The 18,645-nt window shown below is 43.6% G+C and overlaps 1 protein-coding gene across 1 annotated transcript; it reads right to left on the reverse strand.

Annotated features, from left to right (window-relative positions):
* Positions 1–288: 288 nt before the first annotated feature.
* Positions 289–17,816, reverse strand: IL13RA1 (interleukin 13 receptor subunit alpha 1). Its single transcript, XM_074600738.1, has 10 exons — positions 17,561–17,816; positions 14,382–14,539; positions 12,163–12,298; positions 10,146–10,266; positions 7,742–7,920; positions 7,188–7,339; positions 5,877–6,009; positions 5,324–5,420; positions 4,641–4,725; positions 289–3,067 (listed from the first exon to the last, which is right to left on the reverse strand). Exons 1-10 carry the CDS (start codon positions 17,640–17,642, stop codon positions 2,948–2,950), a joined length of 1,263 nt encoding a protein of 420 aa, XP_074456839.1. The 5' UTR covers positions 17,643–17,816; the 3' UTR covers positions 289–2,947.
* Positions 17,817–18,645: the final 829 nt, after the last annotated feature.

The following is an 18,645-nucleotide window of genomic DNA, read 5'->3' on the forward strand; positions in this document are numbered from 1 at the left end:
AAAAAAACATGCCGATGTCAGGCAGCAGCATGGCATTGAGCGCACGGAGAGGGAGAGCACAAGTCTCGGGCACAGCTCCATCTCCGCTTCGTTACCCCAGCCAAAAACCGGCAGCCGTAGCATCCCCAGGGACGGCGTGGGCCGAGTTCACTTTTGAAAGGGAGGAGGGCAAAGCAACACTCAGGTTTTCTTCTCTGGGTTCCGCACACCTCAAACACAGTTTCTCATTAAACCACTGCCATCTCTTCTGTCTCAGTTTATCTCCTCAACCAAAGCCAGCCAATCATATTTTTCAATACTCGTATTTATTCATTCTTTAAACAAACTCACAGATCAAGTAACTGCAATGAAGAACAAATAAACGATAGCAAAATTTGGAAAATTTCATGATAAAAACCCTAACCATAAACAAGACACTCATAGATGAAAATATACTCAGACACTTACTTTACATGCCAAAACACCGACTCAACAAATCCATCCATTAGGAAGTGTGTCAATCCCTATTATTCAAGAAACAAAGAATCACCCCCAAACATTTCTATATAGCGATGTAAACCATCCTCTGCATGTAAGTCCTCCTTTTGGCTTAACACCTTCCATCTTTTTTTCCCCACTCCTTTGGTTTTATGAATTTTTGTTTTGTTTTTCAAACAAATGAACTTTGGCTTCACCATAAACACCAAAACAGAAGTCAAAAGAGTTTAGGGTAAAGTACCAAGGACCAGCTTCCTAGATCAATATACTGAAAGCCACAATACTTGATATTACCCCATTACGCTTACATATGTTGCAATCATGTATTTCTGTTTGTCTACGATGAGCAACGTTCTAGATGAGGTAGATTTGAGAAATATTTCTATCGCTATAATGGCATAAATGTTGCAGGGGAGAGGGGATGAACTTGGCACAAGAATTTAATTACCTTTTACCCCTCACTTTTCCTTTACCTTGGGAATATCAGGTGGTGCTACCAGATGACTTGGTATAACCTGAGTTCTGTTTTATCTCACTGAAATCCCTGAGGCTTTCTTTTTCTTTTGTCTCATTAACCAATTTTTATAATGTCTTTTTTTTTTTTTAGCGTGGTTGTAAGTGGAAGATTTACGTTAATATGGAGTCTGCTGGTTCTGCTACATTCCTCCTTCCCTTTCTAGCACCGGTAACGAGAGGCAGAGAAGAGATGTGGAGGAAATTGCATATTTGAGAGGCTCAGTGGGGAGTGGGGAATGAACGGGATTTATTGAGAGGGAGGGGATACATAAGAGGGTAAAGGATGTAAATTTGTAACTAAAAAGCAAGCTCCTAGTTCTACTCCTTGCAGAACAGTATGTTCTAAAAATGTAGCCTTTCATTTCAGATTTTTGACTGAATGGAGTTTGAGGACAGGGCTGAACTTTAAAAGGTTCGTGGCTGTAGAGCTTGCTCCTAGCAAACTTCTGAGGAGATCTCTTCCCAGTCTGCTAAGACTGACTGTATCAATGATTAACGTGTCTGCACTCAGCTGGGAGAAGCAAGAAGTTCCTGAGCACTAACCATTAAACAGCCTGCACGGATCCTTTTGTCCCCATGGCGTTACTTCCTGCCTCCAGCACGTTCAAGGAACTGCTGTTTACACCCTTGCGCACAGACAGGGTAGAAACCACCCTCAGAATTCAGAGCAATGTCACAGTTGTGCCAGAAAACATCTATTGAGCTTTGCTGGGTAAAGCAACCTGAAAATAAAATCATCAAAGAACAAACAAATCAATTCGTTATTTACAAAAAAAAAAAAAATAATTAAAAAAAACCCAAACCAAACCAAAACTCAAACTAGCACCTTGCTTTAAATTGCTAAGTTCCTAGAAGGGAGGCTCAAATCACAGCCCCATCACTATAGAAACAATGAAGTTTAGCCCTTATAAAGCAGGCCAAGGTTGTCATCCCTTCTTCCCCCAAACCCATCAGCTCAATAAGGACAGGTCATGAAGTCTTTGAATTAATTCGGTTTCACTGGCTTAGCACTTGCTAATCAATTTGACCACAGCTCCTTAGACTTGTGCATCCATCCCGGTAATTTCGCTGGACAGATTCAGGATGACTTAGCTTCCAAAAATCAAGGTGTTTTCAGGCCAATATGGCCAAAGTAGAATCACAGTCTGGTGAGACTCAATACATTTATCTGCCACTGCACAACACAGGTAAAAAAAAAATATCTCTATTTATCATTTTAAACAAAGTACAATGAACTGAAGAAGTTCATGAAAGCAAGGCATCTGAGAACAGGCACTTGAAAGGATGAAAAAATAAGCTTTTTCTATGAATAGTCTGAATACCAGCTGGGAAGGGGAGAGGCTTTTCATACACATTTTAAAAGAAAAAAACAACCCTGTTTTACGGGGTTTGACCAGGCCACAGCTGACGCTCATCAACCAGAAGTGAAAGGTCAGTCCATCAATGCCCTCTGGAAAGCGCCCTGCCCTGGAGCACACAGAACCAGCCATCCTCAAACGGTCCACGCTCTGGCAGCAGTTCCACACAGTGGCGATAATGGGCCATCTACTGTAAACAAGCCCCGTCTCACCTGCTGCGAAACTGAGCCAAACGCTTCAGAGGAGTCACAGTGCTTGCTCCAAAAAATCCATTTGCAGTCTAACGTGAGGCACAAACACGAGTGCAAACAACAAGTAACAGGGCAGAGCGGGTGGGAGCCGGGCTGACGAGATGCTGCGATGCAGTCAGAGGGAAGGTATGTACACGCTACTCTCCAATGATCCAAGATGAGTATTTCTAGCAGAGATGGAGGAATGGCCACTGTTAGCGATGTATTTTCTGAGCATCACAGAAGTAAGGCTCCGAAGGGACTCAGTAAGGTGAAAGTTGGTGACTGTCTTGCAGGCCTCTTCACATCTACATTGTGCGGGAGCAGGAATGAAAGTTTCCTCATCTTTCACTGGTAAAGCAGAGTTTATCGGTTTTCTTTTTCAGAATTAGCGGACACTGGAGTTTCTGTTAAAATTAAAGAATGAATTTCTTCTTCCTTATTTAACCTGTCATAAGCATTCACAGAATCATCCTTTGCACAGCTCTGAAAAAGAACAACGACATTTTTAACAGTGCTTCTTCACGGCAAGCGTTGCTTTTTCAGCCCAATAGGATAGACCCGTTTCACAATGTATAGCCTGTATTATGGCGAAAAAGCCAAGGTAGCTGGGCCACAGATTGTGCTTATTAGGGCCCGGGTTAGGCCTGGTTCACAGAAGAGTTATCCTCCCTGAAGACAAGGAAGAACTGAAGATTGGCCCTCAAATTAAGAGTGCTTCCAACTAGAGCTAATGGGTGAAGCTCAGGCAGGAGGACGGAGAAGTGAGGATATACACACTTAGTAGAGTTTTCACTGGGACCCTGAGCACGTAGAGAAGACCAAGATAATACTCAGAGGCAAGACCACAGCGTTAGTTGGGGCAGTAACGAAGCACAGGTCAAAGCACAAGAAAGCGTAACAGCTACCGTACTTATGATCCTCATGGCCAAGAGTCCCATCTTAGTCCCATAACGACTGATATATGCTGAAATATATATCTATAAGGTAGTAAACTAGGAGGCCAGATCCATGCTTTCCACATAGTTCTGGTTTATTATTAGGTGAACTCAGAATACCCCTGTGGGAAAGGGGAATACTGGATTTTGGACTCTGACTCCTTTTGCAATTGGGAGGCCACAGAAGGAGACTTCTTTTCAAGAAGTCAGCAATTCCTGCAACTCCTGTTCAACTGAAAACATCCAATGCACATGCAGCACCAGACACCCAGATAGTCATTATCCTCCACAAAGGTTTCACGGATGGCATCAATTTTAAGATGCCACAGTGAGTCAGAAGGCCCCTTCCATACAAGGACTGTGTTCAGAGAACAACATACACCACCTCAAGTCTAGGTTTGAATTAGGGCTCGTCAGTTCCCTTTGGACTTTTATAAAGGGCTACTGAGTTAGATTTGTTTAGAAATAACAGTTTCCATAATCAGCATTACGTTTATTTCTCCTGAAATAAGGGCCGATAGCAAGTCTTTCATCAACCAAAGCGTGAAGCAGCTCTAGTTAGTTTTGTTCTTTTGCCAATGAGAAGCTAAGTGTCCTGATTTACTTCATAGCTAACTGACTGTGATAAATGTGAAAGTGCTAAAAATATGAACTTCTGGAAGTCAAATATGAATAGCTTTATTCAGCATCACAAATATGAGCAACCAGCAGAGAAAGACGTAAATGTTCAGGAGAAGGAGTTTAATGAAGCTGAAACCAAAACAAAAACCAAAAAAACACCCAATAAAACCCAACAACCAGACAACCTGCACCCAAAAAACCCAACCCCCCAAACCAAACCAAAACACATTTAAGGGACTAGCAGTCTACGAAATAACAGAATAGCGCAATTCTACTAATGTGTCTAGAAAAGTATATGCAATTTAAGGGGGAAAAAAAAATCCCTCTCAGCTTTAGCTAATTGTTTCTGAACAACTCTTACTATTGTAAATGCTTAATCTTCATACGACATACTTACATACAGTTGGTTTTAAGACAGACATATGTATTAGGAAAAAGAAAACTGGAACCCTAAAGATTCCAGTTCAATAGATTCCTTGGCCCAACAGCTTCTTACTAACCTGGGAATCCTCATTCTGCTCTCCAAACATGCGCTTCAGAATTTCTCTAGGGTCCGGAACTGGTGGAAGAATTAATATCTTCAGCCTTCAGAAAATTAAAAAGAAAAGCTTTAGATGAAAGATGTATTAATTTAAAAATCACCATTTCGATGTCATACTTGGGTGCAGTCAAGAAAATCTGTGGAGTCAGCTTTGACATCACTGGCCAGCTTTCGTTCTCTGCAACTGTAGCCCAACTCTCATTTTTACTCCCCAAACCAAAAGGAAACGGGCACGTTCACGCCGACAGATTCTAAATAACATTCACTGTTGACAAAGACAGGAGCAAAAGGAAACTTTTTAAAGAAATCTGGTAAAATATGCTATGTAAGCTTAATTTTGAATTTGGACTTCGTTGCCTAAAGGAAGGGGATGCAACAGCTGCGCAACAAGAAGCTGCAAGCTCACAGAAGCAGAGTTACCCAAGTGCGCCCAGAGCATGTACGTGGTCTATAGACCTAATTCTAGTGACTGAGGCACGATGGTGCTGCCACTTCTGTTATGCAATGCGTGTTACGGATAAAACAGCCGCTACTGAAACATGACACATCACGGACGGTCGCCTGGAAGAGACGTGACTTATAACACGAGTCAAAGATCAATCAGAATTAGTGGGCTGTAAATAAAGGGAGGTCATTATTTACCTTTTCAGATAAATTAGTAGAATTATCGTAGATACTGCTACTATTAATGGAATGGTGATTATTAAAACAAAATAGAATGTAGAGTCCGTCTTCTCACCTGGAAAAGAAAAATTGTAGAAACTTAGGGATGTCTGAGAGGCTTTTTAGCAATAAGGATAACAAATTAATTAATTCTCTAATTTGTTCATAGACAATGTTCTCCAAATACACTAGCACTTTTGTAGGCAAGGACTCATTTTTCAAAGCACGATCCTATAATGTAGATACATTTGGCACAAAAAATGAACACCAGCAAGACTCAGGGCTGAAAAACTGACGGCCCCGGGAAAGGGCAATTGCACCAGCGGTGACCGCAGCAGCAAATACAGCGGTACAGGTAGTAACTGATGGCGCTGCTGAAGGACTAGAGCTCCCTTCCCCTCTTTTCACCTAAAATGACATAGATACATTGGAGGATAGTCTTCAGCTCCTGTTTGCTTAGCAGACAGAAGGTATTAGACGCCTTACAGATGAAGAATAAAGTGCAACAAATCGTAGGCACAACCGTTCTCACCAATACTCTTCTCTTCACTCCAGTCACTGAAGAGCTTGCTGCTGTAACACTCGGGCTTCGGTTTTGCTCTCACTTTGAAGGTGTACTTGCTGTTAGGATCAACGCTAGGAATTGATGTATAATTAATTTCAACCTAGGGCAAAAAGAAAAGGTAATTTGCTTTGTTCAATTACCAGTGTATTCTCAGTCATTTACAAGCCCATTTTCGTTATGCAGTTAATGTATTCTGAATGTTTGCATAGAAGATCTTTTTGTGAATACTAAACTTCATAAAAAAGGACATAGTAGCATTTAACCAGCAAAGACTGCCTAAATAGAGATTCCAAAGCTAAGATTTAATCTTATTCGCTCCTACATCTATTGTGCAGCATTTGGCATCAATGATTAAACTCAGATTCGGTGTCTGGAACAGTGCCCTTTTTTTTTTTTCCTTTTTGAGAAACATCTGTGATTTACACTGCCTTCCCCTCTCTGTCAGGGCAGCAACGCTGATCCAACTTCGACCACGCAAAAGTCTTCTGTGATGTCTCTACAGAGGCACTCAAATGCACTAGCTGGGATCAAACTCCACTTATTATTGATTCAAAATGCTGGTTTTCTGAGGTATGTTGGTATTATTTGAGTTTGCTAAAATTTGGGGTAGGACAAACAGCTAAATATGCTCCACAGGAGAAGACTGCCACCTTACTTTTAAATTTATCACACTGTTTACCATTCTGATCAAACAGCAGAGTCAGTCTGGCTGTGCAGATCCAGGCATGAGTACATCCAGACGCCGAAGTCAGTGCTTCTACAGGTACATTAAAATCAGTCTATCTAAGAGCGCACACCTTTTTCTCCCCTGGCATCCTCAGTCTTTTTATCCCCTTGCTTTTCTGTATAACGTTCTGCGTTCTTGTGTGCACCAGCAACTAATTTTGCTTTACGGTAATCAAGTCCCGTCATTCAAGAACACGGCAATCATCTGACCGAGCGCAGGCCAACACCAGGAAAACCCAGCACCAACAGACCAAAGTCCCGTATCAGGGAGAAGCAAACAGGTACATGCTCCGCAGTGTATTTCCGGATAGGTGTTGTTTAGTTTAGTAAGTACTTCTTTACCAGACTGTTCTTACACGTTACTCCTCTGCCGTAATAAATGATGGCAAGGATTCAGAAGACCAGCTACTGCACCAGACCCGTCCACATGCAGCAGATGTAATTTTTCATTTTTAAACATCAAATATTTGACTTACTGTGAATAGCAACATAAATTATAAAAGATACATAGTAAAAAAATAAATCGGTTAACTGTGAGTAATGAAAAGTTACTTTAATTATCTGAGCAGTGTCCAAATCACCATTATGATATTCAACTTCATAAAATAAACAATTTTCTGGGAAGGTGTCTGATTCACTCCATTCTACGTATATTCCATCATTAATCTTTGACAGTGTAAGTCGTCTTGGCGTAGCAGGTCTTACTGAAATGCAAAACAGAAGAATTAGTTACAAATTGTATTTCACTGGTTACAGAAGTAGCTAGAAGTCCTGTATTGCATAACTTTACACTTACACTAGTTTAGGAACAGAGAGGAAAAAGCACCAAAACGTTAAGAAAGAATAAAACCAACAAAAGAATAAGAGTAAAATTGAGCGGAAAATAAACAAATAAAAAAACCAAACAAACAAAACCCAAACACCAAACATCCACCCCTCAAAAACACAACCTGTCTATATAATTCCTAAATCAAAGATCAAGAGAAGAAGAGAGCATCGAATCGTGTTGTCTCACCCACAACTCATCAGTTGCAAGCTTCTCAAACACAGTGATACACTAGCAAACTTCTTTCTTTATATTTTTTGTAAGATGGTGTCAAACTTACCAAGGGTGGTAGGATTTTTACTTGCACACACAGGCCTAATGTCTTCAGAATCATCTCTAATCAAAATACTTATAGCTGGGTAAGTATTGGTGACCTTGGGGAAGCTAAGATTGAAAACGCATCTTCCATGGTCCATAGAATAGTTGTTGCACTTCTTAGGGTTTTTCAAACCATCAAACCTATAGGGATTAAATATATTTTTTTAAACTACAAAAGAATAGGACAGCAAGAGGCAAGCTTGTTTTGAAACCTGTGCTACGAATTCTAAAGAGTAATCTTGCATTAAAGCTGTGCTATAGCACATATAGAAGTTAAGCTAAGCAAAGTAAGAACCTTCTCATTTATCTCAAGCTTTAGAAAGAATATTATTTTTGTAAAGAGTGCCAAGTAGCAGAATAAGAGGCAGGTTTGCTTTATACCCAGGCATCAAAGACAACAGCTGCTTTCAGCTTTGGTTCACATTTTCCATACAGGAAAACAATTTCAAGGGAAAAAAAAAAAGAATTTAGAAATTAAACTAATTTGTATCACTTCCTGTCAGCAAATTTTCACTTCTGTGCTAGAACGAGCGGACCGGTCTCCTTCAGTGACGCCTCGGGCACCGCAGCTCTCGCTCCAGACGGTCCAGTTTCACCTACTGCCTGTGGCTGCTTTGCAAAATGTCAGTGCTCACTTCCAATAACAGAGAAGCTACGACAGCCTTCTTCCTTGCTTCTCTATGCTCCCCAAGTTCCAATGAGAATATGCCACCAGCTTTTCCTCCACAAAAGATTGGGAAATAGATTTTTATTTATTTTTTTTTTTAAATGATATGGAGCAAATCAGAGCTTTGTTTAGGAGCATAGTAAGAGCGGCACTCCCCTACTTCACACTGCCCTGGACAGGGGCTGCAGAAGACAAAACCATCTCTCCCATTTTCACGCCCAAACCCCCTTTTTACCCCCCTCTTCTCCCCTCCCCGCCCCGGGCTGAAGAAGACGGGGGCATTCAGAGTGACACCATGCACCGACCCGCTCTCGTGCGCCCATGGTTCAGCAACTAATTACTGGGCGCTGACGGGATGCATTTGTTCTAACCTAACATATTCACGTTCGCTTTGGATGAAGAGAGAGGTTTTTGGAGGAAAATATCAATGAAGAATGTAAAAAAGAACCATCATTTTTCAGGTAATTGCTCGCTCATTTCTGAAAAACAAAAACAAAACAAAAACTCCACCTCACCTGCACTATGGAAAATGTATCTTTCAGCCCAAAAATCAAGTGTTTCCTTAGTTTTCAGCTTTAAAACTAAAAAAAACCCCAGCAGTCTCTTTCTTTCTAAGCAGCAGGAATGAAAACACTTTGCTGTCACCACAGATACATCTTTCAATAAAATTAAGGGGTAAATTGAAAATATATAGCTCTAATCTAAAGCATTATTCCACTAAGTATCCGTACACCCAGAAACTCAGACTCCCACCGTCTCATTGTTACCGTTCTTGTAATAAAGAAAAAAATTTATTTGAGTAGCAATTTAGAGACAGAACAGTCCTCCCTGCATTTAACTAAGGCAGCAAGTTTTCTGCTGTTTGCTGCCCAAATGCCTTAAATCAAACAGCCTGCGAGACTGCCACTGGAGAGGAAGAGGAAAACATTTATTTAGTCAGTTCAGATAAGACAGAAAGCCGATTTAAAGCTACAGCAAGGGGCTTTCAGAGAGAAAACTTCACTATTTCTACAGAAGCTAATGCAATCGGGCATTTCACAAGCCCCATCAACACGCAGAGCCGTGCGGAGATCAGCGTGCGCAGAAGACCTTGCTGCCAAGTTTTTGCTCACACCACAAGTCTGTTCCTTTGGAACAAGAGTCTATTTATGGCAGTCAGCTGGCAAGCAGGGATGATGACAAAAAGATGTTCTCCGTAACTTTCAAGGTGAATCATTTATTACGTTGAAGACACAAACAGAACTACTGCTAAACATTATTAATGCTTTCATACCATTTCACAATGATTTAAGAGCTGACACATAACATTAATGAGTGATTCCAACTTAAGCAGCCCATGTTTGTTGGGCTCCAAAGAAAGCAATTAATATATTGGTCTAGCTCAGTTCTTAATTCTTCCTTCTTTGAATCCACAATTAGAAAAAAATTAGAAAGCAATAGCAGCTGTTTTAAAATGGGCTACAGAAGCAGCCAAGCTTCACATAGCGGTTCTATCAACTTCCCAAAAAAAGACTCAGCAGCAGCAACCTCTTGACCCTTCAGCAGCGAAGTTCTCTGCTGGACAGGACCCAGCGCTAACTTGTACACAATGCCCCGAGACATTCAAAGCAGCAGAAAGCAAACAAGTAAGATGTGTCACGTAAAACTAAAGATTAGAGCTAAAGCACTTCAGAGTTGGGAATAAAAAGTTCTTACGAACCAGTAGAACAACGTGTAATTGGTATCGCTGCTTGCATTCTCCCCAGGACGCCACGAACAATCCATGTACTCCAAATTGTGCCAAACACAGCTCAAACCAACAGCAGCAGTACCTGGAATACCTGCAAGGCAAGTTGGAAAGGTCTCTTCAGATTTATTTCGCCAGCAAAGTATTCTCCCCAAATTCCTGATGCAAAACATCCCTTTTTAACGTAATTGAAACAGTCTGGAAGGCAAAGGTGGGCCACCTCAGCCTGTCTCAGCACAGCAAACAATGAATTCCAGTTGTTTATCGCTTGCAGCGGCTGAAATCCCAGAGTAACTTCTAAATGCAAGCCAATCCCAACAGTGAATCTCAAGTTTCCACCACCTCTGAATTACTACTTAGAGTTACCTGATGCTAAGGACCAGGTGTTGAGTCAGGAAAATATCTTGTTCTTCTAAACTACCGATACTTTAAATAGGATTTGAAGTAACTAGCAATTACATGCATAGCACTTAGCTTTGTTATAATTATTACAGCCATCAACATTAAAAATAGTCAGCATTTTTTTATCTTCTGCAGATACAATATTAGTTTCTCAATGTTCTGATTATGGAAATACCTGTAGATCTTAAATATGGACAAAAGCAACGCTGGTTGAATTTTTAATTGAGACTCTTATACCCCTAGACATTCAACTTCTCCAACATACCGAAAACCCAAATTACAGAACGTAATGAGTTCTGTAAATGAGTACGTAGTACTCATAGTTCTGGAAATGAGTACATAGCCATTGTGAATAGAGACGTCAATGTATCTCTCAGGTAGAGCAATTACGGAATAAAGCCTTTCATATTCAATCTTGCATTTTTGTACGGTACAAGTTCTTCATACTGTATTATCATATTACAGCATATTAGATATTTTTTCCTTGTAACAAGCAGCAACATCTCCACAAACTAAAAATAAAATGCATGTTAATTTTACCAACAGTCCAGACGTTTTATTGATAGCAAACCCCAAACTACCTTCTCCTTCCGAGCTTGCATTCTCCCTGAAGTAGCAACTGTCTAAGAGTACAGGAAAATGAAACCACTTTTCCTATTCCAGGAAGCATTTAAAAATATTTCACCTGCAAGCAGACTTTTAAAAGACCCAGCCTGTTTAGTACATGCTGTCCTAATGACCTCCTTCCCCGATTTTCCAGAATACCCTTTTGACAGACACGCAGACAAGCCTGATAAGGTCTCAGATCCTCCCCTCCACAGGCTGTTTTCATCCGCATCAAGTCACACTACTGGGTTAGACAGACTTTTACTACACAAGGGAAGAGGCCCTATTTCCTTGCTGTACCTGCTAGCTCCCAGCACAACACATTATTCCTTAAAGTCTGCTTCCTAATAATCTTGCTATGGACCCCTTATTTCTGGATGTCAAGAAACAAAAAATATTTTTTCCTCTATCCATTTTGCTACGCGCAGCTTTGCAGGCCCCACTCACCTCTTCTGAAAAGGAGAGCGCCCTACTATAATTATTTAATTAAGTCACTTACTTATTCAACAAATCGTTAAATATGCTAGATTCATCCCTCTCAATTTACAAATGTAGGTTTGTTTTTTTTTTTTTATGGACCTGTGCTCACATGGAAAAATCATACAAAATAAACTGACTTAGACATCAGTCGTGAAGTCAGCAGGCCTAATACAACCCAAGTTATCTCTTCTCTCACCGCCACAGCGCGGCAGGGACAAGAAGAATAACAGGAATCACTTTGGTGCCTTGGAAGAGCACTTAAATTTTACAAGCTTGCCCATAAGGTTTTAAGCGTCAACAGACTCCAGTCATGTTTAAATGTAGTACAATCGTTCTGCTTAAACTCCATCCATTGAACTAGCCCTCGCCTCTGGTATCTCTCCGTATTTCTCTACGATATACGCACATGACGTTTTGTTAGAGCAGGACAGAAAGCAAGGCTGTGTCCCCTCAGGCCGGAGGGAGATGTGCCGGGTCCGGCGGCTCCGCGCGCTCTCGTTACCTGTTGGCAGAAGGGAGGTCTCCACCCATCGGCTGGGCGCGCTGCCGTTGCCATGCCTGCATTCGCTTCTCACTTTGAAACGCATTTCCTCATTCAAGAACGTATCCGTCACACGGAAGCGACTCTTACTCCATTCCTGGGTTTAGACGGAGGGGAAATATAACCAGAACATTTGGCATACCGTACCAAACACGTGGGAATTACTATTAATGCAAGAATACATTAGAGTCCCTAAAAAATACTGCGGCTCAAAGCCAAACAAAATGAGCATCTGGCAACACGGGAAGCCTCAGCATGGCTTCGCTTTTCTTTTTCCTCACCAGGCACACTCAGAACTCACCAAAGAAAATCCGCTTCTACTCCAGTGACCCGCAGACATGAGCAATGGCCATACAGAGATCAAGGAACAACTACAACATGGGGGAGAATGTTCCTACGGTAAGTCTTCAGCTATATAAACAGGAGTTTACAGATCTAATCCTCATCTTCCTCTGTGTTTGCACACAAGCGTGTGACAAACAGAAGAAAGAATGTTTGAAGGCGTAACCAAAAAGCAATGAGAAGAGTTTGCATGGATTTAAAGAATTTAAAGAGCAAAGGTAAAACAAACAAACAAACAACCCAAAACAAATCCACCACAAAATCCGTATCAGGCCTGAGCAGCCCATGAGCTCCCATTTTCAGAAGAGAGGTTGTGTTTGCGTGAGAAAAAAATCTTTTCTCACATGCTTTCTTGAGCATCTTTTATTGGGCTAGGGGGGTGCCTTTTACTTAACTGGAAACAGAACAAAAAAAAAAATAATGAAAGAAATCTTTGTTATGACCAAAGAATGGCATAACCACTCACGTATAAAAAATAATAATAAATATTAGCACTAATGAGAGGGCAAGGAAATCAAACCGCAATGAACAGACTAGGTGCTACAGCTGTAGTGCAAAAAGATGCGGCAAGATGCTACGCAGTCTGGTCCGTCCTGTTGCTGTTCCACTGCCGCTGACCTTCACATTGGTGACATCCTTCCACAAACTCATTCAGCTCGTTAACCACACAGACTTTCAACTTATTAATTTGTTAATGAACCCATCAGAAGAGGTAAATAGGTTTCTGCCGAGTTAGCAACTTTGACCTGCTCATCTAAAGGCCTGATGAAGATCATTAGAGAAGGGTGTGTCAAAAATGAAACATCACCCTTTTAGCAGCGTTAAGCCACTAGATCAGCTCAGCTGTTTGGAAACTGCAGCCTTACCTCAAGTCCAGGATATCCCGGAGCTGCCAGAAAGACCACGGCAGCCACTGTGAGGAGGCCGTTGAAAACATCAGGACATAAAACTAATGGGGCTCAACAGCAAAAGTCTGCTTCGAGAGGCATCGGATCAGTTGTGACCATACCCAAAATGGCAGCGCTGCCGAGCCCACAGCTGGTGTGTTTTCAAGGCTTCAAATTCTGACAGTTTGGAATTATGGACTGATAGCATATTATCTTCCTGGCAATAAACTGTAAAAACGTTTGTCCTGCAGTCCCCTTCGGTGCCACGGCGGCACCGCGCTCAGTCCTGACCAAAGAGCAAGCGACACTGGGCTGCAAACCATCCGACACGAGAATAAAAACAAAAGTCCGAAACAAAGAAGTTTTACAATTTCTGTTCCGGGGAACAAATGCATTCCACGTTGTTTTCACACCACACCACACACACCCTCCCCAAATAACTGTAAGCGCAGGGACAGGATACATGTGGGAATATGTTAAGACCTGGCATCACCTCCAACAGACGCTATGCTGTCAAATCAGAGCTACACCCAGGCCAACCTGCACGCTGCTTTCCTGAATGGAGTTCAAAGTGAAAGCGATCAGCCTTTCCAAATTCCCATTGAAGTCTCAGGGATGCAGACTGCCCCGTATGTATCTTATTTTTTTCTAGAAAGCTGCATAAGCAAAGACTGAAACAAGACTTTTCCACATGGTTATTATTATGGTACTTCTGTGTTATCGGCAGCAGCTCCATTATCAGAGAGCGACAGACAGATTTTTCTGATCTGAAGATCCCACACGCTGGTATGACTCATTTTGGAGGTTTTGATCCCATGACAAGAATCAAAGGCTATACTAAAACAGTATTTATGTATGTTTCTATACGTATATACACTTACACACAGACAGTTTTATCGCAATAAGATATTTACTGGGGCACAGCAGAGTTTGAAGAGGTGATGCACTCACTCTTTTGTCCTGAGGGACCTCGTCAATCACGATGTCGCTGGAATACTCCAGGTCACAGCTACCGCTGACGTTCTCTGGGGGGTTCCACGTCCAGTTCAGGGTGCAGATTTGGATGAACGAGTAGTCTAGGTTGGATGGAGGTGGAAGAACTTTTGCCCCTAAAAGAAAGAAGTCATCAGTGTAACAACCCTGTTGGTCCACATTTCACCGTTAGCAGAACTGACAGATTTTTAACTCTCCAACAGAAAAGAACACAAATGACTCCTCAACTTCATCAGCTCGCATGTGCCATATCAGATAAGGTACTGCCCACTAAATTGTGTCTATTATTCCTGTTATCTTAGTCCATCAATCATTTAAATAATTATAAGGAATGCACACACACAAAAAAATCATTGAAAAGTGATTTTTAAGAAATCACAGCTTGCAACAACGTAGTGGCTGTGGTAATGAAACTTATGCTCGTGGAGGGAAGACAAGCCTCATTTTTCAGGTCTTTTCTGCTGCAAGTTTGCATCACACATGCCAAATCTTTAGCAAAAACAGTATACACATTTTGTGGAGCAACTAATATTTTATTCTACCCAAAAAATATCCATCAGTGCAGTTTCAGAGAGAAAACTTTAAAGAGCCACGCGATTACATGTTGCAAGCAACAGCTGCATGTCAGAACCACAATTTAGCCCAATCTCAGCCAAACCGAGTGCTAAAAAGCAACAAAAGAAACCACAATGCTTTTTCAATTACTCACCTATTAAACTTTTAATGCTATGCTCCAGCACAGCGAGCAAAAACCAGTCTGGGACAAATAGTAATTTGCTGCTGACACAATTCAGCCGTACGTTTTTTCACCTCCCCAAAAGCAAGATAGAAGCCGAGGAAGGGCCATGACTCAGACGGTTGCTGGGATAAATCCATTTGTGCGTTGACGCTTCCTTACTCTTGTGCACTGAGTCACAGTCTCTTCCATGCCCAGTGACACAGCTTGAAGGTCGTATTAGAAAACAAAGAAGGGAAATACGGCAGAAACCAGAAAAATGCCAGGAAAAATGAAAGTATGCGGCAAGACTCCAATTCTAGAAAAAAATTACCAACTGGTAATTCCCTAAGAAAATGAATTTTGTTTTTTTTAAAGGGCTGCTCCAGTGTGTACTAGTAGAAGACGCGACTGTTTCTCAAGGGTATCTACAGGTATCGTCACTGAGGCACCGCCACCTATTTGGCCGTGGAAAGGAAGTGCCCTTCTTACGCAGTAGTTTCACAAGCGCTTCAGAGCGACATCAACCAGCACTGCAGGTCTTGCTCGTCCCAGGAGACCGGGCTCGAGCCGCCCCAACATCTGGGGAAGCGCAGAGGGAAAGGGCAGAATAATCCCACCCCTTTTCCCATCCAGGTCACGGTGAGGCCCCGGTTCCTTCTGCCAGCACAAGGAAGAGGGCAGATGGAAAAGGCACACCAGCTTATTTCCGCAAGAATTCTGCTCAAAGCATCCGTGACACCATCATCTTGCAGTTCCCGAGAGACAGAGCTGCCAAAGCTTGAAGAAAATTCATCGAACTCCATCAGACCTTTGCACAGTTAAAGGACAGGCAGTGGTAGATATCAGGCATTGTTACCATTGGCGTGTATGTGCGCGTAACGTATGCTCACAGAGAAAATGTCAATAATTACTAGGATTTACATTTGTAGTTTGAATATGCTCAGCTTTTTTGAATATTTGAAACTTCTGGAATTTTTATTTGCTTGTTCAGTTTCACAGCTGACCTCAGAGGCAGGCAAGAGAAATTTTTGTTCTTATAAAAATACAGTCTCCTCTGAGAAAACTGAACCTAGCCAGAACACCTTTGCCTCTTACCTGTTCCACTAACAAAACCTTATAACGGGTTTTGGGAACAGCATTGGGGCCTTAAGTTTGTGAATACCGAGTCCCTTAGATCACAAAAAAGAAGTAATTTATTTTAACAAGACTACACAGCTCCAAGCATTCTGTCTTTTCCCAATTAAACTTTTTATTACCTACAAAAGCGACAAACCATTAAAAAAATTCCAGTGTCATCCCTGGCTGCCGCTCTGAAGTTCTACACATTTCTTTTTCATAAGCTCAATTAGAAGTAATTGCGCTTAAGCTTACAGATTTCTAACTGCACGAAGTAAGAAGTGGGGATATTGAAGGTTTATCAATAAATTGACGAATTGTATTAGCATAAAAAGTGGAAAACCTAGTAGGTTTTAGACTGATATATACAATTCTGAAGCTTGTGCTTTAATGTTAGATTCAGCTAAAGATTTTGCTTTTATTCATAGGCTTGGCCAGTCTCATAGTTTTGATGTGTAAAATAGACAGACAGTCTAATACTTTTGTTGTTAAAATCTCATCGCTACTGAAATTTAGCAGAACAACTCAAAGACCAACTATGAAGCACAGGCAAGACAGTATTTCCCGCTTACAAAACCAAACCACGGGGATGCGTCCGAGGAAGCCAAGCGCAGCGGTGCCGAGCCGAGGCCATCCTGCCCAGAAAACGCTGGATTTCTAAACGCCGTAACGCGGAAACACCAACAAATGCCTCGCGTCAAGCATCACAAAAGCGTTACACCATAAAAAACTGTTGTGTTTCGCCCTACTGTATTTTCTTAAGGTCGGTTTCACAGTTAGAAAACGTACTGTAGCCCGTTGAAAAATAACAATCCTCTAACGTTTGCAGCTGTATTTTCGCAAAGACAGAACAAACACAGCTTCCAGCCCCGGTTCTTACGAAACCCGCCGGCGCACGGGCAGCTTTCCTGCCATAAACGTTCGCGCTCCTGTCCCGGTCTGAGGTAAAACAGAACTCCCAACAGCGGGGAACGGAAAGGCGAAGGCGACGGAGGGGGCTCACGGGGAGCCGCGCCCGCTCCGGGGGACCCCCGGCTTCTCCTGCGGCGCCGGGGGCACGGGCGGTCCCGGGAGCCGCTGAAACGCTTTCCGCGGCCCTGCCAAACGCTGCCTTTCGGGGAGGGAAAAGCAGATTTTATTTCAGGCGCTCGCCGTCCGGTGGGAAGCCGGGCTCCCGCACGCAGCTGACGCCCTTCGGCCCGTTTCTACCGCAAAACGAAAGCGTTTCGCTGAGATTGGCGGCCGAACGCGCCCGCCGCCCGCCCCGTCCTGGGGAGGCCCCCGCGGCCCGTCCCGCTCCTACCTGCCGCCCTCCCCGCGGCGACCACCAGCCAGCAGACAGCCAGGAGGAGCCGGCGGGCCGGCGGCGCTGCTGGCGGACCCATGTCTCCCTCCGGCCGTCCCGGCGCGGCTCCCGGCTCCCACTTCCCGCGGCGGGGGCCGGGCCAGACGGGAAGAGCCCCGGCCGCGGCCCGCCCAGGTAGCGCCGGCTCGGCGGGGAGCGGCGGCGGTGCCGCCCCTCTACCTGGTCGGCGCCGCCCCGGGGCCGGCCTCCCGACCCCCGCTCCCTCCTCACCCCGCGTCACCCCGGGCCTCACCCGCTCCCCGCCCGCCCGTCTCTGCTGGCCGCCGCCCGCACCGCCCTGCAGAGAGGCTTCTCTCCCCCCCGCGCCGCCCCAGCACTCCCGCGGGAGCAGACCGGCCGCTGCCCGTGCCCCTCGCCCGGGACCGCCCGGTGACCTCCCGCCATCCCCGCAGGGCACGGCCAGCAGCTCCGAGACGTCTCCCCCGGGGGGTCAGACTCGCCTCCCCGTCGCAGCCGGACCCACGCTCAGCTCCCACCACTGCTGAGACGTGCCCGAGACACTCATGTCCTCTCACCAGCAAAGCCCATCCCTGACTCACTATCTTAAACCTAGTTATCCAGCCCTCCCCCCCTCTCCCCGCGCCCGGCAGAACTCCTCTTTGCAAAATCCCTCTTGCAAATTCAGGTCATTTCTATAGTTCTCATCTGTACTAAAAACACTTATTGTTCTTGGAACAGGCTGCCCAGAGAGGTGGTGGAGTCTCTGTCTCTGGAGACATTCCAAACCTGCCTGGAGGTGTTCCTGTGCCACCTGGTCTGGGTGACCCTGCTCTGGCAGGGTGTTGGACTGGACCATCTCCAGAGGTCCCTTCCCACCCCTGCCATTCTGTGATTCTTTCCCTGATCCACTTACTACAGATGCTTCTTTCTACACACTTCCCCAAACACCCTCTGCTCCTCTGCTTCACCCCCTTCCGAACACCACATGGTCACTTGCAGTTTTGCTCTTACTTTTGTGGGTCTGATGCAGCAAGTAGTTTTCCTAAATTTTCACCGAAGTGGGAATATCCTGCAAGTGATAC

This window comes from Larus michahellis, chromosome 9 (assembly GCF_964199755.1).
Source record: "Larus michahellis chromosome 9, bLarMic1.1, whole genome shotgun sequence".
NCBI lineage: Eukaryota > Metazoa > Chordata > Aves > Charadriiformes > Laridae > Larus > Larus michahellis.